Here is a 24,286-nt window from a genome sequence, read left to right as displayed (position 1 = left end):
GGAAACTAACAAAGTAGCATGCATGCAATGCCAGAAACACGTCCTGTCTTAACTAGATCACCATTTGCCCCAAGAGATATACGTTCACAGGAAATACATTATCATCCGTTAATAACGGCAGACTCTCATTGGGGTAAAATGTGGGCTAGACCATAACTCCCAAGACACATTTGTCGCAGCATGTTTTTCCAGCCTCCCAGTATGAGTCAAAAATGAAAAGGGGTGATTGACGGGTTATTTAGTCACACTTATCTTCTCCGCGGTATTCCATTAGGATCACAGTGGGGCTGTTTCAGCAAAGTAAAGGATGGGGGATCATTTTCGTCGAGTGGATACCCCCTCAATACGAGCAAGATCCACAACAGCTTTCTCCCGTACAAAGAGATCTAAAAGTTCTTAATGCTATCTTTTCAATTCCTAACGATTCTCTGAGGATGCATCATGACTATGTTGCACCAATTATGAATGACACTGTTAAACTGAAATTTTTGAAGTTACAGTTAATTTTTCAAAACTTGAACTATTAATGTTTTTTTAATCAATATCTTTTTTTTAAATCTCATTAATTGAGAAAGCTACAGCATTAAAAGCTTGGAAATTTTGAAAGAAACAACAGTAATATATGAAATTTGGATTGCCGTATAGTTTCTAAATCTATAATTATATTTTGCGCAAAACATTTTCGATAATATGAACTTTTTTGGTTCGAAAATAGTTATCTGCCATTTTTTAGAGCAGACAAATTTATATACTATCAAGTGGTAGAAATGGCCGGTATACCTTCATTTGCAAAAAATACTGATACAAAATTTTATAAAATTTTCATTTATATTGTAAGAATCTTAAAAACAAGTAGTAATCATATTTCATAAACAAAACCTCATAATATATCTTTACATTACAAAAATTTATTTTGCAATTGCAATTTTAATTTCTTTAAGTAGAACTAGATGTACCTTCATTGTAAAGTTGTATAGAAGTATGTAAATAAGAATAAAGTTTTGGTATTTTAAAATTAAATTTGTTATATGTTGTTCCCGTTACTTATTTAACACTTACAGAATTACATTAGCGGTTAAAATTTAGCATTCAAAATTTTAATGTATTTAAATTCTAAGTACAAAGTGGGAAACTCAATTTTATATGTTATTATATCATTTAAAATATACGAGCTGCAATGCGAGTGCTTCATATTTTTAATCCACATATACCCAAAACCTTAAGAAATAAGTTTAAATAAGTATTTAAGTTTGCTTAACCTAATTTTAAGGACACTGAAAAGTTTTTATGAGGTTAGTCTTGGAAGATACTATTCTTGAAGCCATTTACTTTTATGAGGCTAGAATAAGAATATTAATGGAATTATAAAGATAGTTGCAACAATTGCAATTTAAAAAATTAAAAATGGTCAAAAATTTGCTGCTTAATTTTATTATGAATAATGTTGAATTTTCAGTCCCCCCCTTTTTTTCCTTAAATGTCACTTTTCTAGTAATCTATGCAACAAGAGTAATACAAACAGTTACCACCTTCTTACTCTTTGAAATTGGCACTTCGCTTAAGTAAAACTTTTTTTGCTGTAGGAAAAATACAGTAAGCTAAAAAATCTCTAAATAATTCCAATTTTAAATAAGAACCTTAAATAGCAAAGCTAAAGGAAGATTTTTTTTCTCATAAAGAAAATAAACCTTTTAATTAAATATATAAAAATGTAAGGGAAATAATTCGATTACTATTTTTGTTACAGTTCATCAAGAAAATAAAAAAATAAAATTCAAACATACTTCAAATAGGCAATATTAGCTAATTCTCTTATTTTTACTTTAAATAAAGCTTTTACTTGACAATTAAAAACTACATTTACATTGTAATAGATTTGGGATTGGGTGCAAGAAGTGAGGTTAAAGAGAAAACTATTTTCTCTAAGGGATACACCAGCCTTTGTGTTTTATCGTCCTCGTTAAAGGGTCGTTATTCAGCATCCTTCATTGCGACAGCTACGCAGTTCAATCTGATTTAAATAAAACTTCTAAATAGGTAGCATATTCACAGCTGGTGAAAGAGGGAAAGAAATACTCTGAGGCCAGTTTTTAGACACAAAAAGTTCATCTTTGGAAGAGTAAAATGCCATGAAATGTTTGGGATTTTCAGAACGGCGAAATGGTTAAAATCAAAATCTTCATTTTAACTTGCTACTTATTTGCATTTTGGTGAGGAATACACAAAGAAGGATTTATAATAAAGGCTGAAATTTAAAATATTTTGTTAACATAAAATTCCTCTTAAATATTTTATTTCAGGTATTTTTATTACTTGGAATTAACTTAAGAAGATAAAGGGCAGAGTTTTGATATTTTTCTTTAAAACTAGGGTTATTATTTTTTAATTATGTGCTGAAAAAAATACCATGTTAAATATTATGTATTTTTTCACAATTGTAGTGAAAGAAAGCCTGCAAGAAGTGATCTCATAGTTCTTGTGGCCCACAATGATGATCCAACTGGTATGGCATTTTGTTTAGATTGCTTGTTGTGTAATATATATAAGTACATAGAAACAGTGATTTATAATTTTTGATATCATTTTGAAGAAGTATAATTCTTCGGGGTAACTTGTCTCTTCATATTATTAATAGAGGAATATGAGAGATCAGATGATCACTCAATGAGATTGCAGATGTTTTCAAGAAATGTGTTCCCATAATTCCAAGTAGATGTATTCAGATTTTTGTGGAATAACGCGGAGATGATCTGTAAATGCATTATGCTTCTTAAAAGTGTATTATAGTTTCACAAAATGGATATGATTAAGTAGCTACTTCTTAGTTTATCAGCAGTTTATAGTAAATACCCATATTTATGCATAATTTTTCATTAGAAAAATATCTTAGTTAAGGAGTATTGATTTTAAAGGAAGTATTACTTTTAAACTAAATTAATTAAAAATAATATCTGCTATGAAATTAATTACAACTATTATTCTAAATTTTGGAATATTAGTTATTATAATTTGGAGCCTTTAAAATTCAGCATATGAAAGGGGGGAAGAAAGTCTCCCTTATGAAATAAGCTATTTAAATAACCTACGTATGGGTAGTTACTAAAGGTTGCTTAATTTTTATTGAAGCAAAAAACATGGGATTCAATTTCTAAACCTCTCGATTTGTCTTGCAGTCAGACATGCTTCCAATTACACAGTGAAGGCTTGTGGTAAAGAAGGACAAAAATCCTTTACATTTTACTGTACTTAAATGGTCACTAGAGAGGTGTGGCCTTGGTTGCCAAACCAAACTGATGACAAATTATTATCCACCAAATTTTAGTTCAGGTACCATTTGTAGCATCATAAGATTTTTACCGGAGTAAGAAACAGAAAAAATGAGTAATGCCCTCACTAGAATTCAAACCCCAGACCTCCCTATTGCATGCTTCCAGTTACACAACGAAGACATATGGTAAGGAAGCAGGAAGAACCCTTACTAAATACAGTCAAAAGTTGTTAATTCGGACACCCATAATCCGGAATGATCTATAATCTGGACCTCAAAGCTACAAACTTTCTGCGCATGCGTCGCGTTCATGCATGCGCACAGGCGTTTACGAGTGCACGTAAGACCTTTACGTCTGCGAATATGCGTGTGCGCATGCGCGTTTAATGTGTAATGGACGGTATAAGCTAAGCTAAAATTATCTAATTCAGTTAATGTTGCAGATTGCGTTGTTCCTTAATCTTCGAATTGGATCCGGCTTATTATTTTTTGCAGACTGTTAGAGCAATTTTATAAAAGTAAGCTTGAACTTTCGATTATGTCAAATAGAATTTCCGATATACATTTACTAATATGTAAAGGATCTACAAAGCAAAAGTATGTTTCGAAATCTGAAATCTGTTTATCAATTTCACGCTGCGGCGCGCAATGAATTGGAAGTTGATCTGTCAGCACTATCCTTATCTTCAGGGCAGATGTTTTTATTTTATTTGGCTTACAAATCCTTACTAAATGTAGTATTTCATCTCAATGTACTCTATCTTTGATATGATTTAAATCAAGTTCCTCGTCATTATAATTCGCTTCCGATAGTGAAGAAAGTGACCCAGAGGTTATTGAAAACGAAAAAATGTCTATTGACAAATTAGTCGGTATTCTCAACACAGCAATTATAGGACTTGAACAGCGGAACTTTGTAACTAAACAAGAAATTATGTCTGTTTAATAGAATTAAAGAGAAAGTATTATCACATGAAACGAAGCAACTTAAACAACTTACATTGAAGAACTGTTTAATAAAGTAAACAAATAAATATTAAGCTTTTTCTTTTTGTAAATTTTGATACCCTTTAGATCATAATTGTTCTTTATTTCATAAATTACGGTTTCATATTTTTAATTTTGTAATTTCTGCATGCCATCTTACCAGATTTAAACTGATGATCGATAATCCGGAATCGCCGAAGTCCCGTTGTGTCCGGATTAACGACTTTTGACTGTAATGTATGAATAGGTATTAAAGTGTTTCGTCAATTCTAGAATTCAAACCCCAGACCTTCTTATTGTGTGCTTCCAGTTACACCACGAAAATATATGGTAAGGAAGCGGGAAGAACCCTTACTAAATAATGTATGGATAGGTATTAAAGTGTTTCTTGATAGAACCACCTATTATAAATTTTAAGTCTTAACAGAAATTTTAAGTGTATAATTGGTGAGATTTCAAAAAATTCCAAATGCTTTTGTAACATAGAATGAACTCTAATAAAGATGTAATGTATAATTTCACCGTAATTACATTCTCTGACAAAGTTCTGCAGAATTGCTGAGAAGAAAAGAAAAATCTCAAGAGCAAGAAAACTGAATTGGGAACTATATGAAAAGTAATTTTTTGACATTGAGCGTAAAGAGAAAAGGAAGTTTTTATAGATGCAATATTTAAGAAAAGATAGTGAATCGCTATAATGGACAGAGTAACGAGATCCTAGTGATATATCTGGAAATCTTATGAGGATTACATAGATCTGATTAATTTAAAAAAAACTAATGTATTAACACATACATGCCTTGGTCCCAATTTGAGGACCAAGAAAGTTTTTAATGTTACTGTAGTATCCGATGACTGGTTGGCGATTAACAAGGTGTGTCTGGCGCGTTTCGCCTCTTCTCCCAAAAGGCTGCTAGATTTAAAGTCTTGGATCTTGGATCATATCTTTACTGCTGGCTTTAGCTACTAGGAGCTCTTACCAGTATATTATCATTTTACCATAGGCCATAAAGTTAAAAATTTAAGAGGTGTATTTAAAATACACCGCGCCCGAAGGCGAGATCAATAAATGAGAGAACTCATAAAATAAGTTTTGCTAAATTGCATATCATGGCATAGCATGGGTGATTATATACGTAAATGGTGGCGAGAAGCGAAATGAAAGTCTAAGCTTCTGCGTGAGTCAAGAAGAGCAGGAACACGTGATCAGCGTCCGGCATTTAGATTGGTCGAGGAGTCAGAGTTCGAAAAATGAAGTTTTTGTAGTTTTTGGCAATAAATAAAGTTCGAACATAGTAAAAGCAACATCTATTTGTGAATTTAAGAGTCTTATGTCTTTTGAAACACTGGAAAATCTTCTAAACTTGCGATATGATCATTAAATGAATAGGAAACTGTAAAAGGCGAAAATGAGGTCATGTAGCTCACTAGGGCTAATGAGTGAGAGTAAGCACTTGGTGTTACCACGAACTTTGATTTTAAAACACAAGATACGAAATAGTAAAAATAAAAAGTAAAAATCTTGGTTAAATAAGTAGTAAAACGAAGAATTCATTGATGAAAAATAAAGTCCTAATTTTGCAAAGTTCATCTTTCTTGAATAGTAACTGCAAAAGAAAAGTAATTTTATATATATATATATATATATATATATATATATATACATTATATACACTACCACCACTTAGAATTGTGGTGGATCGTTCGAGGTCTTTTCACTACGTTCTCAATAGTAGGGTCATAGTCTGTAAGCGATTTAATAGCTTCATAGGGAGAATTTCTCATATCTTCAAAGAAGTTGTGTGCAGAAATTAGGATTTGGTCGTGAATTGGATTGATATCCAGGTCTTTGTGAATTTGAGAATTTCGCACGAACCAGGGTGCGTTCACTATGCTACGTAAGATTTTGTTTTGAAGTACATTTAATTTTTGTCTGTCTATTTTTCGGGCAGTAGCCCAGGCTGGAACTGCATAGAGGATTATTGGTTGAATAAGTGAGATGTAGATATTTTTCTTGGTACGGAGGTTTAACTTAGAGTTTCTTCCAATTAATGAGTAGAGAGCAATGAAAGCAGCGTTAGCCTTATTTGTAACATATTGAATATGATCTTTGAAATTTAGGGTTTTGTCAATATAGACGCCTAAATATTTATAGGAGTTGGCAACAGGAATATCTTGGTTATTGAGTCGGATATTTATATTCACTGGGATATTTTTTCTGTATCTGCGAAAGAGAACTACGCAGCATTTATCAGTATTTAGTTTGATTTTCCAGTTTTGACAAAATTTGTTAATAATGTTGACTTGGAGCTGAAGTTTCTCTAAAGCATTATTTGGACTTCGTGAACTGGTGAGGATGACTGTGTCGTCGGCATATTTGAGTATATTAGAATGAAAAGGTAGAGGCATATCATTTATGAATATTATAAAAAGCTTCGGTCCTAAAACACTGCCTTGAGCTACTCCACTGTAAATCACTTTTTTTGAAGAGATTGCTTCACCACAGCGCACTTGAAAAGTACGATGTTTAAAATAAGAATGCATAAGCTTAATAAAGCTGTTTGGTAAAAGGAAGTTAGATAGCTTATGAAGTAAGCCAGCATGCCACACTCGATCAAAAGCTTTTTCGAAATTGAGGAAGCATGCCGCTACTCCGTTCTTTTTTGTAAATTCTTGGGCAATAAATTCAACTAAATTTAATATTTGATGTGTGGTATTGTGGCCTTTGCGGAATCCAAATTGATGCTTGTCTATTAGATTAAGGCGTTCTAGATGATTGGTGAGCCGAGCACTAAGTACTCGTTCGAAAACTTTTCCAAGCGCTGGCAGAAGACTGATGGGTCTGTAATTTTTTGCTAGCTTTGGATCTTTTCCTGGTTTCGGGATCGTAACAATGATCGAATGTTTCCACTGCGATGGAAAGTAGGTGAGTCTAATACAAGCATTAAAAATATTTGTAATTAAGACTATGCATCTTCTAGGTAAAGCTTGCAATGCTTCATTAGAAATCATGTCATATCCTTTAGCTTTGCGCTTCTTTAATTTTTTAATAATTTGCTGAACTTCATTTGGAGATGCAGGCGTAAAAAAATTAATGCTGGGACTGTTGAGGATGCTATTGACAGAGTAATTAATATCTTTTTCGTGATCAGAATTTTTATTTCATGTTGTTTAAAAATGTTTTCTAATTCTTTTGCATGAATTTCAGCTATGGAGTCTTCGGAGTGGTGAATTTTGCCCATGTGATACAGGGGGTGAATTTGATTGGGTGAAAGATTTCTGAGTGATTTAGCTACTTTCCAAACAGAGTTTGGGTAAAGATCCATGTTTTCTAGGAAATTATCCCACGAATTTGATCGATGGGTGGCGATGTCTTCTTTTATTTTTCTGTTTAAATAATTAATATGACGTTTTTCAGTAGGATTGTGAGTAATATGCCATCTTTTTCTAAGTCTATTTCTTTCTTGTATAAGGGATTTAATTTCTTCTGGGATGTCATAGGGATTTTTATTCTTGACTGTATAGGTAGCATTATTGATAGCGTTTTGAATTTTGGAGTTTAATCTGGTGATTTCCAGCTCAATATCGCAGTCGTAACGAAGTGTGGCTCTGCTGTTAACAGAATTTAGCTGTTCGGTAACCATATACCAATTAACTTTTGTATGAGCTTTAGGGAGAGGGGGATAAAATCCATAGAAGTTGAAGACTATAGGGAGATGGTCAGACGAAAGTTCTGGGAGAACATCAAGATTAGGAATATTAGGAAGGTTTTTCATCAAAACTATATCTAAAATATCCCCTAGTCCGTTGTGCGTATAGTGCGTTGGGTGATTGGGAGCAATGAGATTGATGTTACTATTGTGGATGAAGTTGCTTAAATTTTCTCCATTTCTATTTGTGACTCTACAGTTCCAAGAGGAATGTTTAGCATTTAAATCACCTGCTATTAAGGTGGGGTAGTTATTTTCAGTAAGTAGTTTCAGATTATTGAGATCAAGAGTGCTAGAGGGGGGATTGTAGATGGAGATAAAAAGAAAAGGTTCTCTAAAACCACTATAGATAAGTACTGCAGCATTTTCTATAGTACAAGCGGGATTTAAATCATATTTGGCTGTTTTGATATGGTTTTTAATGAGAATTGCGTTTCCTCCCCCTCTATTATGTCTTCTGTCTTTTCTGTAGATTTTATGTAGCCTTGTATTTTAAATTTGTCGCAAGAGCGGAGATGGGTTTCATTTACTAGCATAACATCAATGTTATGTCTAGTAAGAAAATTTGAAATTTCCACTTGTTGGTATCTGATGCCGTTTGCATTATAGTAACAAATCTTTAAGAAGCTATTTGTAGCTGAGATAAAATTTATTTGACTATGAGTTTGATTAAAATTCATAGTTTAGATTTGAGAAATATTCGAAGGCCGCCATACCGACCTCTAGTTTGTCTAATATTGTTTTTGCTGTTTTAAATTTCTGGAAGAATTCTTTAACTTGAGTGAATTGGATTTTTATCCAGTCAAAAAAGCCAAGTGGGTTTGAGTTTGTGTCTTCTGTTTTACTAGTGTTTTCATTTTCCTTGGAAGTATTCCATGCATTTTTTGGTTTGTTCTCAGGGAGTGAAGGAAAATCCTTTTTGTTAAATTTAAATTGTTCTTTTTTCTTTTCTTCTTTGAAAGCTTTAGATTCTTCGATTTGCTTCTGAACATTATAAGGATGTTTACTGCAACCTTTGAAGGAAGAAACGTGATTTTGCCCACAGAGGGCACAGACAGGGAGTTTGTTGTCATTTTTTGTTTGTTTACAAGTGAATGTTTCATGAGGCTCTGCACATTTTAAACAGCGAGGTTTATAGTGACATTTGTCCCGTGTGTGCCCGTACCTTTGGCACTTATGGCACTGCACGGGTCCAGGGCGAGCTTTAAAAGGCTCGATGAAGACATCCAGACCACTGAGTTTCTTTAGATCATATATTCTTTTACCTTCTTTATTTCTAGTACATTCTGCTATAAAAACAGGAAGATGAACTTTCTTTCCTTCAATAGTGTGAATTACTTGTCGAATTTTTTGAATTGGGATACCTTCTTGGGCAATTTCGTTTTTGATTAGTTCCATATTAGCTGTTTTTGGAAGTTTTTTAATTATTGCCTTGATAGGCTTTTCACTGTTGAGTTTATAAGTATGAAAAGGAATAAGTAGTTTAGTTAGGTATTCAGTAACTGTGTGGTAGTGGTCTGAGTCATAAACTCTTATGGTCAGTATACCTCCACTTAGGTTTCCACGATATTTTTTTATATTTAATTGCTCTTCAAAATCTTCTTTCATCTTATCCCAATCCCCCGTGAAGTCTGCTAAGACTATAGGGGGAATGTGTCCTGCTTTTTTGTTGGGTGTAATAAATTCACCTTCCTCTGCTTCCATATTGTCTTCAGGGTTTAGTTCCTCGAATTTATTTTTATGAGCTGGTTCTTCAATTTCGGAATTTGATGGAGTTCTTTTATGAGTTTTTCTAGGGTTTATGTATCCTTCTTTATCTATTGTGGTTTTCTTTTTGATTCTAGATTTTTGACTAGCAGTAATATCAGATTGATTTGTTTCCTCTGTTGGATTATTTAGGGTTTCTTTTTGTTTCATTTCATTAATGTATAATTCTAAGATTTGTATATCCTTTTCCATAGCATTGACGTGGGCTAAGTGAACTTCAGTCGCATTTTTTGGATTAAATGAATTTTGATAAGCATGAAACTCAGAAAGCATAAGTTGCTTACGTTTTTCTAAGTTATCGCAGGTAACTTCCAGAGTTCTGTGATCACACACAGATTTGATACGGTTTTCAATCGCCTCCTTGTCCATGATATGCATGAATCCTAACTTTTAACCTAATGGCGAAAAGAATAAAGAAAACATACTTATCGTGAACATCAAGAAGAGATGACAGCAGCTCAGGATCAGCTTCAGTAGTGAGAGCAATGTCATTTTCCCTTACTTCACAAAAACGCAGGAAAAGCAACGCCATAGACAGAAAGAACAATTTCTTTAATCAACAGCAACACCTCATGCCAGCACTACCAAGCTGAATGTTCGACGCAAAGGAGCGATGGTGCTCGTTTTTTCTATGTTGTAGAAGCGATGTTTTGCTCTGAGTTAAATTATGTACTTTAAAGTTATTTCAAATGGTGCCTTCTTAACCATGAAAATATTAGTTACTCACCTCCTAATTTCTAATTTTTCTTTTCTTTTTAAAGTTATGTGCTTAAATCATACTCTTAACTTAATGTATATAGTTTACACATTTTTAGTTTGATATAAAATTATATGTATATAAATATTTGTTTCGAAAGTTTGCTTGTAAATGATGTTTTTTCATATTGTTATATTTGCTTAGTGAATATCTGATAGTTGATATTGAAATGAAATATTTTTCTTATAGAAGTTATGTGTGCATATGTGTTCTGAATAACATATCAAAATTGAGCAAATTGTTTACTTTACCACTTCAAAATACAATGATGCAAATTTGGAGTTCAAGGCTATTCTAGTGTAAAATGATTTCCTATTTACGCAAAAAAGAGAACATCAATCTTCATTCCAATTATCAGTTGCTCCCTGATGTTTCGATCAGGTGATTTGGAAACACACTTGTACCTAATAATTGTGATGGCTAGGTTAATTCTTTTCGTTCATTCAGCAAAAGAATTTTGATAACTTTTTGGACAAATGGGCATGAACTCTTTGCTGAGAAATTGTTTCATCTAGAGATCTTTGAATTATAAGAGAACAACATGGTTGGATTTTCATAATTGACTTATAATTTGTATTATAAATATTTTTTTTGTTTTACTCAGTTTGAATGACTTGAAACAAATTCCGAATGCGAGAATTTAAGAATGTTTGGTTGGTTGGTATATTATGGCAAAGCATAGGAGGTCTATCTGCCTAAGAGGGGATGCCTTCATGATAGATTTTCTAAGGGATCCGTTTGCACATGTTGTAAAACCACGAAAACATCTGCAGCCAGCCTGTTTGCTGGAATTTCAACTATGGACTAAACTTACCAGTATTAGCAACCTTACCACTCGGTCGTTAATGGGCTGAAAGAATACTGGAACAATGACCTTAATCTGGCAGATGAAGACTCTCATGGTACCATTGACATAGTTAAATTACCACCAGATACAGCTGATGATGTGTCCGATTTGGAAGATACAGACCGGACAACACTACAGACTGGAATTCCAGCGTGAGTTCATTGCGCACTAAATTGTCAATCACCGAATTTGCATATTTCCATCGCTGACATTTGTGTGGAAGTGCAATTTTGTGTTCAATGGTATTTGATTAACATAAATAATTACAGCAAATGGCACTGGTTATAACGTTAACGTTTTCTCATTATCCTTTAATTTTGATGACCAGCGTATAAATTGCAATTTATGGTAGAAATACCAAATGAATACAAACAGAATTTTCCAGTTTAAAATTTTAAAAAAGTCATTTTTTACAACTTGAATATTGAAAGCCTATATTTAATATTATCTATGATTTAGGATGGGGAATAAATTCTTGGCATAAAAGATGTATTTTTGTAGGCCTTAAACCCAGAAAAGTAAAACATCTTATTCCATTATGAACGTTGACCATGAAAACTGGCAGAGATCACATCAAACTTACACCAGTTATTCTTGCAGAAGTTGTAAAACACTGAACAACTCTCTCTTTTTTTAATTATTTTCTAAAATTATAAAATATTCCAATTGGCTGAATGCCCGGTAGTCGGGCTTTTACTGCACTATGGTTGCACTTGAGAGGTGTCAATTTTTCATGAAAAGATATCTTTAGTAAAGGAAAGAAAAATATTGTTCACTATTGTAAAATTATCATTTTATGTGTTATTACATTAATTGTAGCTTTTGACTGTGCCTAGTCCATAAATGCCGAAGGGGAAAAGATGTACCGTATACTGCAGGAGAGAAACCTGTGGGGGTTAGAGAATAACTGTAGCACATAATAGCAAAACTAAAATTATTTGTATATGTTTAATGTTACAATATATACTATACTATGTTAAATTAATAATTCAGAAATTTTCATAATTTTCTTAATTATTTTAAATAGATCAAATGTTTGTATTTTTTCCGGATGAACCAAAAATTGGTATTAAAACGATCAAAACATATTGCCAAAGAATGCAGGAAGAAAATATATCAAGGGCCATAATTGTGGTGCAGCATGGAATGACACCATCTGCCAAACAAGTGAGTCATTTTTTTCCTTTTAATATACATAGTCTAAAAGTGTGAATTCTTAATTTATGTATATCATTTGTTTTGCAGGCTTTAGTGGATATGGCCCCAAAGTATATTCTAGAGCATTTTCTTGAATCTGAATTATTGATTAACATAACTGAACATGAGGTAAGCTTAAGCTTAATTCAGAAATTTTGAAAAAATTAATACTTTTTTGCCATGTAATATTGCTTTTCAAATTTATTTAAATTTATCTAAATTTATCACAGTTATTAATGAAAATTTATTATTCAATTTTTTTATTGCAATTATTTTGCTTTCATATTTTTTTAGTTAGTTCCTGAACATGTTGTTATGACACCAGAAGAAAAAACTGAACTTCTGAATAGATAGTATCCTTTCAATAATGTGATTTTTCATTTTTTTTCATTTTTTCTTTTATATGTATCGCTTTCTAATTCTTAGAAAAAGTACCACTTACAGATCATATTAATAGTCTTTACACAATAGTATAAAATTAATAGATCATATTAATAGTCTTTATACAATAGTATAACAGATCATATTAATAATCTTTCATAAAAATGCATTTATGCATTTTTTTGCTTTAACCCTTTCAGGACGGGCATCCCATATACGCATTCCCTAAGAACGTCTCTTACAGCCGGGTGTCCCATCCACGCATCACTAGAGATTGCATTCAGAGGGCGGGAAGTGTATATACGCATTTTAAGCTGGAATGTTTTTCTGAAGGCCACTAATGGCATTCTGTGTCCATTACGTTTGAAATGAACACAGTTTTAGGTTCCTGATCTCGAGTTTGATATATTCTGTCTGACTTTGGTATTTTACTCATTAAGTGTTGCGAGGGTGGGCGGGGAACGGAAAGCATAAACAAAGGTTGGGCGCTTTAAATCACTGCGTGCTAATATAAATATTCGCGTGTCTGATTTATATCCAATTACTTTTTTTATTCTATTTTTTTCATCTACTATATACAGTCTCTTTGAGTTACTAGACAGCCCAGTCATTTTTGCATTGCCTTCAGATACATTTCTGTTTCTTCTCTTTTTATTTCGAAAAGCCTCACCTCCAGTCTATTATGGCAGGAAGGCCCTATTTATTAGGGGAAGAATACCCTTGTATGGTTAATGAACCATTTACTAATGCAGATAAGAGTGATGATTCTTTTTCTAAAGAGTTAGAAAGTGGTACTTTTTATAAGAGTTAGAAAGTGATACTTCTCCATGCTTCGAGATTTAGCAGACTGTCTTCATTTTAAAGTTACTTCTTACTGCAAATAGTCTTTATTGTGTTGTTTTATTAATTTTAACTTTATTGATGGATTTTATAAATTAAAACTTTGGAATAATTTGAATAACGCTTCCAAAAATTATTTTACAAGATAAGGAAATTTTTAAGTATATTTTCATGTAAAATAAAGAAAAAAAAAATTATTAAGTGCTAATTTTAACATATATAAGAGCCCAAGTAGTAATCTAAAATGATACTAAAAATTACGATGCTAGAAGTGAAACTCTTTTTTTTTTTTTTTTTTTTTTTTTTTCTGATTTTTTTTTATAAAATTGGGTTTAGCGATGCAAAACCTCCGTCATGTACGGGGACTGCCTTCGATTCCCTTCCACCCCACACGAGCGTCTTAAACAAAGGTGCGCTGTCCTGAGAAGGTTAAAATGACTTTTACTGGAAAAAAAGTATTTCTTTATAATTAACAATTCATAATTTAACCTCTCTAAATGCAGGAAAACCAACAAATGAAATTCAAAACTCATCAAAGTTCTTTTGTTGGACAAAAATATAATTGAGAGTAAATCTAAAATCTAAAAAAGTTTTCTCTGTAAGTTCTAGCATTGGTGCTGCTAATTGCAAACAAAAAGGGAGGTGGACAATTATTTGTTATAGCATTCCTATATACAAAATTTCAACATTCTGAGGCTACTCATTTTTGAGTCATGCAAGATACATACATACCTATGTACAGACATCATGAAAAAAGCTCTTTAAATCTATTTTAAATGCTTTTTTAAATCCGTTTTGCGAAAAAGTTTTTTATGCTATTGTTACATACAGATGTCACACAGAAATATTAAATTGCATTCCATAGTGGCCAAAATGGATTGTTTCATTGAAATATCATACTAAAAATTTTTTGCTATTACAATACTTTCTTTACTTCGTACAAGGAAGTAAAAAAAAAAAAAAAAAAAAAGCGGTATAATAAGATATTGCATTAGCTTGTAGAATTAAGAAGAGAGTAATAATAATTGTAAAAACATTCTATTACTAAGACTGACACAAATATAAACCATTTGTAAAATTGTCTACTTGCTGGTACATTTGCCTCTTCATGACATTACCTATCCTGTAAAAAAGTCCTTTAAATAATATATGTTGAAGCTGTACTAAGTAGTAGTATTTTTAGTAGAAGAAAAGGAAAATTTAATTTGTATTTTTCGTGCATTCTCTAAAATATCAGAAAGTACTGAAATTTTTAACTTCCTGCTATTTATATTTTAATTAATGAATATCAAATTAATAAACATTTCGTAATGCAGTAAAAGCTTGGGAAATGTCAAATTTTGAATATTTGAGCAAAGAAAAAATGGAATTAATATTAGAAAAGCCAAATCAATGGCCAATCAAATACAAAGAATCATCTTATTTTCTATCAAGTTGAATATTGAAAACCTAAATTTTAAGTTACACAACATTTTGGAGAAAAGAATGCATTTCAATCGTAAAACCTGACATATTTTATAGGCTATAAATATGAAAGTAAAATATCTGATCTGGTAATGAAATTCCGCCAAATATGAAAGTCTGGAGATGTTGCCAATCATTTCAGGAGCAATTTAAATGAACAGATCATTTTTATTTAGTTAGATAATAAGAAAAATATACAAATTAAATATGCAACACATAAAAAACTTTTAAATCACTATTCATATTTTATCACATTACATTACCATTGTTAATCCATTTTCTAAACCATATATAAGTGGCTTTTTTTTTTATGCTTGGATCCGGTAACTTTAAAATACTTCACTTTATGTAATCCCAGATATTAATAATTTTTTCAAAGTGCAAGGGGAAGAAATAGAACTTGTATACTTATTTACAAAAGTTAAATCAGCTTATCAATAATTAATTTAATTTAATTTAAACCAAAAGTAACTTATTATTGTGTTGTGGTGTCATTCTTATCCATCACTGGTGCTAAATCACTGCATTTAGCATCAACATATGTGTGTTAGTATATGAGTTGCTTAATGGCCTTAAAAATCTCACATTTACTAAATTTTTTGGCTGGGGGATTTTTTTTTTTTTTTTTTTTTTAATTCTAAAATATTCCAGGTAGTTGAATGCCAGATAGGCTGGTTTTTATTTATTGTCCTTCTATGTACAGAAATAAAAAAAGAAATGGATGTTTATTGCAAGTGTATTTTGAGAGCTGCATGTCTGTAACAATTCTATTTTATTTTTATTTTAAATAATATAAGACTTCAATGGAATTCATATTAATTAAGCAAGTTGCTGCATTTATTACATGCGCAAGGTACATCTCGTAAGAAGACATGCTAGTAGAAATGCATTTAACTAATGCTTTTTATTAAGAATGGTGTGAACTAAAAATTGAAATTAGCATTTATTTACCACTTTAGATATAATACATATTTTTTTACAAGTGTTCGTTAGTTTTGAGAAAGAAGACTTATTTTCTTTCTCCTTTTTCTTATATATCCCATTTTATTTATTGTTGAATAACAAAGCATACAAAGGCTATCTACTTGAACTTCATCATTTTTTTGTTCAAAGCATCCTTGTATCCTTGGGGACTAAATCAAAGGATCTAGTAACCTTGCCATCTATCATGAATTTTGAGAGAACGTTTGAATTGATAAAAATATACCTATTCTGCAAACATCTATGCTTACTTGATATGTGATCCTTAGTATATCAGTATGGTAATTAGCCTTCTCTAAATTTTCTTCTAAGCACTATACAAGACAGGTCAGCTGTTATGCCTCATATATGCTTCTGTAAATGCACAAGAAATTAACATATAATACTCAAATTCATGTACACATTTTAAGTTTATGCATTATTTTAGTAAAATTGAATAAAATTTTAATTCTAGGTAAGATTTAAAAAATCCGAGATCAGAACGTAACAGCTGAGTTGGTAGAATTATAATTTCTTGTGTAGCTTAGATTTTTAAGGAGGACTAAAATTTCAAATGACTTATTATAGATTTTGATAAAAATTTTCAAATTTTTTAGGTAACTGTGTCCAGTTTTGTGTTCATGCAGTTAGTGAATCCTTTCTTCCTTCTGTCAGTAAGAAAGTTAAGTTTTGATCCCTCTTAAACATGTATGATATTCGTGGGCTGATGTGCCACTAAAATAATGTACTGCATAGTCCAAATTTTAATCAACATAGTATGGTCAAAAGCAGTTTCTAACGTTTTAATTTAGAAAGATTGGTATTGCTACCATGTTTATGATTTCAATCTCATAAATCATTTTGAAACTTATTTAATTTTTTCAATATAAAAACGGCAATTTTTAATAGTTTTAATGAAAATTTAAGTAGTCTATCTTAGATAAAAATCATTAGGAAGATAAAGTAATGAGAAAAGTTATATTTAATTCAAGACTAGATGTAAAGATCTTAAAAATTTAACTTGGTTTGTGTTGTCTACAGGAATATAATTTTGAGATTTATTGATTGCTGATTTTACCCAAATTTGTAAATTTTTGTATTATACACTGCTCAAAGTAATAGTTAAGCTTTGTTCAGACGGGGGCATAAAAGGCATAAGTGGTTAAAGCCGAGCTTCGTTGCCAAGGCAACCAGTCTGTGCAACGTCACAAAATCTGGTTTAGGGCTCGTGGCATAGGGTTCAAAGATTTCAACTTTAAGCCGAGTTTGGGATAAGCGTCGACCAATCAGAGCGAAGCGGCATTCTACAAAAGATTTCGCTATCACAAAACAAGCAGAGTGAGCACGGGAAATCAATCGAGCAGGAGAACAGTGCGGGAAAGTTGTAGACAAATCCACGCATGTGCAAATTTAGCTTCTCTCATTGGCCACGGCTTACACCCCGTTCTGGCAAGTGTGAACGGAATTCCCATATTTTATGTCCTTATGACTACGCCTCTATGCCCTTTATGCCACCATCTGAACACCCTTAAAGGACATTTTTATTTTGGCTATAAACAATAAATGGTTGCAGTTTTTTTTTTTTTTTTTAAGCTGAAGTATGTTTCAAAGACACATCTGTGTGAGAAAAAAAATATCGGCTTGAAACTGAAAATGCACATTTTTGTTCAAAATGAAATTTCATTTCTTGAAATAATTTGATAAGCGAGAAAAAAACTATGTTCCACAACTCAGAATACCCCTGAATAGCACATCAGGGTAATTCTAGGCATTATGGAACTATTAGAAATATTTTTTGTGAGCAGTGGTTTCAGTCCCATAGTGGGAGAAAGAAAGAAACGCGTGTTCGGCACTTCACGTCTTCCAGGTATTTAAAATAAAAAAAGTGTCATTATTTTTAGAAATTATTTCATCATTGTATTATATATTTACTATCTCAAGGGAAAATGGTAGGTGAGCCTGGTCATGATATGTAAATTCACTGATATTAAAATCCTGATCTTAGAAACAGCCTTTTTTTCCAAATCTGGAAAACAGCAGTTATTTCTCCTATTCTGAAGCAATCATTCTGCTGCCTAGATTTAGCAAAATCGCCGAATGGGTTATTCACAAACATATTCTAGATTTTGCTGAAGGTAACAACATCTATATCCGTATACCTGAGCAGCATGGATTTCATCCTCATCATTTAAAGCATGCACCAACTCCTATGTGTTGTTGAAAATATCTCGGAGAGGCTATAAAACAGCGAATCAAGTGGTGGACTTTTTCTCAATATCTCAAAGACTTTGGATCATGTTTGGCTAGAGGGAATCATCTACAAAACTGTCATCCTGGTTTTCCCAAAATTACATTACATACACGATTAAGTCCTATCTTACAGTTAGACATTTTGTTGTTCACTTAAATCACATATTCCACAACCTGGCTAACAAGTATTAAAAATTTCCCCGATAATTTTCTTTCTTTGTGTGAATGACATACCTCGCACTACCAACATTACACTTGCCATATATGCAGACGATACAGTGATCCTTGCACAAAGTGCATCTCTGTCTTCAGTTACATATGCACTACAAAACCGCATACACTCATTGGAGTCTTGGATTTAAAAATGGAAGATCAACATTTATGTGGACAAAATCGTGGCTGTAATATTCACACAATCGACGAACTATCATCATCAGTATATATGATACTGCTATTCCTTGGGCCATGTAAGTAACTTATCTTGGGGTCATTTTAGACCAATGACCTAACATTGGAGCCCCATCTTACACACATAATCTCCCAGTTTCAGAAGTCTATCTAGAAAAAAAAAAACTATCCTCCACCCCTAAAATTCATTAATAAAACTACTCTCTATCCCTTAAATTCGCTGGAAGTCTGTTCTTTTCTTAGATAACAAGATTCTATAAAATCATGTTGCAGCTGATTGTGATGTGTGCCTGCTATGTCTGGGGATTTGTTTGTAAAACTATGTTAAATAAACTGCAAATAAGTCAAAATGTAACTTTGAGACAGATGTCTCGAGCATGCTGGTTCTACAGAAATGTTAAAATTTCTCAAGGAACTCGGTGTTAGTGTCCATGGCAAAAAATTTTTAAACAAAATTGTTTTTGTTCAAAATGTTTCTGTACTGTTATTAAAGTACAATCCACTTAATGTGGATAATTGCAGACTGCCAGGAGCCGTACTTATTAATTTGTAATGTTCATTGTTGACAACTTTGTACTGAATTCTTTTCTGTTACTTGTATATGTTTGCTCGTCATTTATTTTTCATAAATTGCTGTTTTATCTGTTTTTTATTACTTATATCCTACTCTTAAACCTGTATTATCATTTTCTGCTGCTGATACATTGTTGCATATGTGCTGCTATCTATTGGCAACCATGTGAAAATTATTATGAAGAAAGCCAGGTTTTTTTTTCTTTGCTCTGGTGCTAAACTCTCTTTCAGCCAATCATTAGCTTTTTTGACTGTGGCTCCCAAGTGACCTACTGTTCAGTACTTCATTTGTCTACATTACTTTTTCTCTTGATGAATATTATTGGCCCTACTCCACACTACTCTGGACTTATTTAATTCTCTGAAATGCTATTTACACAGTAGACTGATTATATTTATTAGGCTTGGATAGGGCTTCGGCCCAGGAACTTGTGCTTCACGGCCTGCGGCCATCTAACATATAATTTTATATTTCCTTCAAATTATTGGCATACCCGTATTCTTTAAAATAATAGTTATTTTAAAGTTAACGAGCAAGATTTGAGGTTTATTGTTAAAGAATGAGTAGCTTTTTAATTCAAAGGAGTCTTTGCACTAAAATATAAGTTGTGGAGAATTTGTTCCTCAAATTACTGACCCCTCCTTTAGCATGATTATTTCAGTCTTGTTATATTTAAATATAACATATTTAAATTGTAATTAGTTATATCATTTGGTTCAAAAAGCATGTTGTATCCCTTCTATGGTATTTGAAATAGATTTATTTGATAAAAACATAACAAAATTGTTTATAAGTTTATGGTAATCATTGCTTGAATCATATGCTGTGTTATGAATGATAGCCTGTAACCCCTCGAGGGCACATCCTCATGGTGCCAGATAGAGGAATAACTCATTCGGGTCGTAGAAGGGAAATAAAATACCTTTCTTGGACCAACAGGCAGAAATCCAACCTCTTGAGGCAATGGCAACCATTTTTCGATGACAGGTCATTTTATAGATTGAGATTAAGCAAAACAGAGGTGTCAAACTCAAATTGCATGTGGGCCACATGACTGAAATAACTGAGGGGCTAGATTTTTTTTTACCCAATTGAAATTTTTATTAATAAAAAAAATATTTTAAATAAATTTAAAATTTCACTTACTAAATATTTATGAAACTTAATAATAATATAAAGAGAAAAAACTCAAATTTCTATTAATTTTCTCTCTGAAATCTGAATTTTAGTACTTGTAACTTGTTGGTTATATATTGTAATTCAGACATACTACTAAATATTAAATTCGTTAGACTAATGTTCCTTTCAAATAATTTTAGTATGTTTAATTAACCATTAAATAATTTACTTGAATTTAAACTAAAAGTAAACAAATTATATAAAATTTCTAAGCTTTCAGAGAAGCTTTTCCTAGAGGAAAAAAAATTTTGAGAATTAACTAATGACAACTTAATTTCTTTCTTTTATTTATAAATTTTTCTTCGCATAAATAAAAACGCATATGTTTGTATGCAAATAATTCTAAACTCTTTATTTCTTACTACAGTTTAACAGTTGATGGTATTAGATTGTGAGAAACTGTGTAGCCTTGGACAGAAATTACTGGAAATTATTTCATCATGTAGATGTCATTGTAGATGCTTTTCTCTTATCAATTTACGACTGTGTAAAAGAGCCGTTTGCATATTACTCTATTCACAAACAAAACGATTATGCTTAGTGTAAAGTTCTTAACTGAGTTTATTTATTTTTTAACATATATGAATAAAAGTTGATCAAATATTTCTTCAAATCTTTGAATAGGATATGTATCACACTAAATTAATTAACTACACTTATAAATTTTATGGTGCATTGTTCACATTCATTTTTAATGAAAGTAATATAAACTTGAACTTGGAAACCATATTTGATATATAAGCTAAAACCTGGAAATCTTTTCAACACCATATTTGCAACAAGTACATACTTGAAATGTCTGCATGGGCCACATGTAGCCTGCCAGTTTGACACACCTGGTTTAAGTGATTCAGAGATGGCCGACAGTCAATCAATAATAATTTCTGTTTAGGTTGCTTAATGAGCTGAGCTACTGAAACTCATGTAGTTAAATAAATAAAACTCTGCATTGAAATTGGCAGTTCGGTGTACAAGAATTTGCTGTGAATTTGGAAATGTGTCAAATAGCTGCAAAATTTGCCCCTTATCTGCTGATTCAGAATTATGAAGATAATCGCATTGCAGTTTACTAAAAGAATTTTTTTTGATAATGCAAATGAGGATGAAAATTTTATGAAAAAAAAATAATCACAGGTGATAAGAGGGGTTTGTTAATCTGATACTAAAACAAAAGCCCAATCTTCACAATGGATTGGAAAAGTTTCCTCGAGGCTGAGGAAAGAACAGCAGGTCAGACAGAAAGTCAGTCATGTTGACTGTCTTCTTTGACACTGAGAACAGAATATTTGTCAAAACACCAAATAGTATATCATTGGTATTATCTTGATGTGTTGAGATAAGAAACCTGTGGAGAAAATATAGACTGTGGATAAACAAATTAGGGTTCCTTCATTGCATAATGACTTTTTTTCTAATTGCCAAATTAAATTTGATTGCAATAAAATAAGAATCAATTTTAATGAATTAATTTATAATAGAATTTTCAAATATATTATAATTTTGTAATCTTATTCCTATAAGTGGCTTTCTTTTCTGATAAATTAACCTTAATGATTTCCAAAGCAAATTGAAAGAAAACCAGTTGATGAGAATTCAAGCTGGTGATCCAGTAGCTAGATATTATGGCCTCAAAAGAGGACAGGTAAAAAATTTATATTTGTATATGTTTATTTTTTAAAATTTTTAATATTCAATAATAATAAATAAATTGAAATTTTGCAGGTTGTCAAAATTATTCGAAATAGTGAAACTGCAGGCAGATACATATCTTACAGACTTGTTGTTTAGCTACCTTTTAATGTAAAAACTTTTGTAATAAAATATGTATATGTATGCATATCTGTTTAATTGTATTCCTGAGTAAAACATATCCTTATAAAAGAATGATCATGCATAAAATTGCATTTTATTTTTTAGGTACTTCAGAATATTTTGTTTCGAGAAATATGAAAATCTAGCAATACATTTAACCTGTTTCACATATGTATATGTTTCAATAAGCCAGAAAATAATACCATGAATGCTACAGGTTTCACTACCAAGAGCTGGCCTGAAATTGCCATCTCATTTCATATGTAATCTGTTAGAAACAAGTAATGAAGATTTAGGGAATAAATATTTACATTTTTGAACAATGTTAATAAGAAAAGCATGCAGATATTGAAGGTCTAACACAAGATAGACCAAAGAGTTAGCTACAACATGCGTAAATTAAAACCTTAAGTGGTAAGCATTATAATATTCATGTAGGATGGTGCACCACCCCACACTGGGCTTAAGGTCCAACATGTGTTGTGGCAACATGTCTCCGACAGCAGAATCATTAGTCATGCACTTCGTACGGTATGGCCACCACAATCTCGATTCTTTTGACTTTGGGTTGTGAGGATTCCTTAAAGGTGTTGAGTATTAAAGGCATGCCCCCGGTGTCGCAACTTTGAAAGATTAAATAACATTACAAGTGAGACAATTTTGATACGTTGCAAGCTACCGTGTAAAATGTTGTCCACCGTATGCAGTTCTTCGAACATCACAGTAGTTGCCATATTGAGTCCCATTTGTCAGAAGCAGTCATTTGTTATCAATAAAATTGATGTGTGCTGTAGCATTTGGCATTTAATCATTCATTATTCACTCTAATACATTTTTGCAGCAGCAGCATTTATCCTGGTGGTGACTTTTGTTATTTTTTCCTTTTAAATCAAAATTCCATGATCTACATTATACTGCCACCAAATTTGGTTGTTTCATCCAATACTTTACTCACTAGAGAGCTCTAAATACCTCATGTGATAACCACCCACCCAATACATTAGAAAAAATGTTTAAATATCACTGAATGAGTTATTTCTCAAGCTGTCATGTTTTGATAAACATGTAGTGTTAAAAGCAAGAAATAATAAATGATGATTCCACAGGTTGGCATGAGGGATGTAATTTATTCAGCATGTGTAAAATCAATGATGTATCAGTTTGAGATGTATACCAAGCAAAAATATGATTATGGAGCCAAATTATTGATCTGATTTATATGGAATGTTTTATTAGCATGGAAGCATTTTATTTAGTGCCAAAGTTAAATGAAAAATCACGGCTCTGTATGCATTTTGTTATGGAAAAATATAAAATATACGTGTTAAGCATAAAAAAAAAATGAGATTTACTGATGATTTAGAGATCTGGATTTTAGATTATTCCGATTATTGAATGTAAGGATTTTGGCCTTTGTACTGTATTACATTCTGCTATAAAATGATACATGGCTCTACAAACATTTTAATTCATTTCAGGAAACTTAATTTTCTCTTTAAATGAAGTTTTAACTAAAAGACATGGTACAGAGTTAAAATTTTACATTTCAGTTCAAGTTAAGAACACTTATCTGAGACAAGTAATGAAGTAAAATTTTCTGAATGCTTTTGAAATAGTCTCTTTTCTGTGCATGTTCAAGTGTAGATTTTTAAGAGAAATTCAAATGAATTAGGACATTTATTTGACTGAATATTTCGTCTGTATGCTAAATAATCATGATATTCCAGATCTAGACATTGCCGAAATTTTTTGAATAAATATTGCATTTATAAATATGATGATTTATCTCCTCTAAATTCTTCTTCACCTTGCAGAACATCTAATATACTTTAACACTTTGACTGCTGTGTCACTTATATTCGAGTGATGGCAAAAATTCTGATTA

The 24,286-nt window shown here is 31.7% G+C and overlaps 1 protein-coding gene across 1 annotated transcript in view; it reads left to right on the top strand.

Annotated features, from left to right (window-relative positions):
* Polr2E (DNA-directed RNA polymerases I, II, and III subunit Rpb5) overlaps positions 1–22,426 on the top strand; it is a 45,769-nt gene extending 23,343 nt beyond the window's left edge. Inside the window, exons 4-9 of the mRNA XM_035365829.2 lie at positions 2,442–2,503; positions 12,364–12,503; positions 12,582–12,662; positions 12,828–12,886; positions 22,153–22,231; positions 22,312–22,426. Of these exons, the coding sequence (XP_035221720.1) occupies positions 2,442–2,503; positions 12,364–12,503; positions 12,582–12,662; positions 12,828–12,886; positions 22,153–22,231; positions 22,312–22,377 (487 nt within the window). The 3' untranslated portion in view covers positions 22,378–22,426. The remainder of the gene's footprint in view (positions 1–2,441; positions 2,504–12,363; positions 12,504–12,581; positions 12,663–12,827; positions 12,887–22,152; positions 22,232–22,311) is intronic.
* The last annotated feature ends 1,860 nt before the right edge of the window (positions 22,427–24,286 follow it).

Source organism: Stegodyphus dumicola, chromosome 12 (genome assembly GCF_044657685.1).
Source record: "Stegodyphus dumicola isolate Sdum_Otavi_A_Nest chromosome 12, ASM4465768v1".
Classification (NCBI taxonomy): domain Eukaryota; kingdom Metazoa; phylum Arthropoda; class Arachnida; order Araneae; family Eresidae; genus Stegodyphus; species Stegodyphus dumicola.
This window is presented reverse-complemented; position numbering and strand designations above follow the sequence as displayed.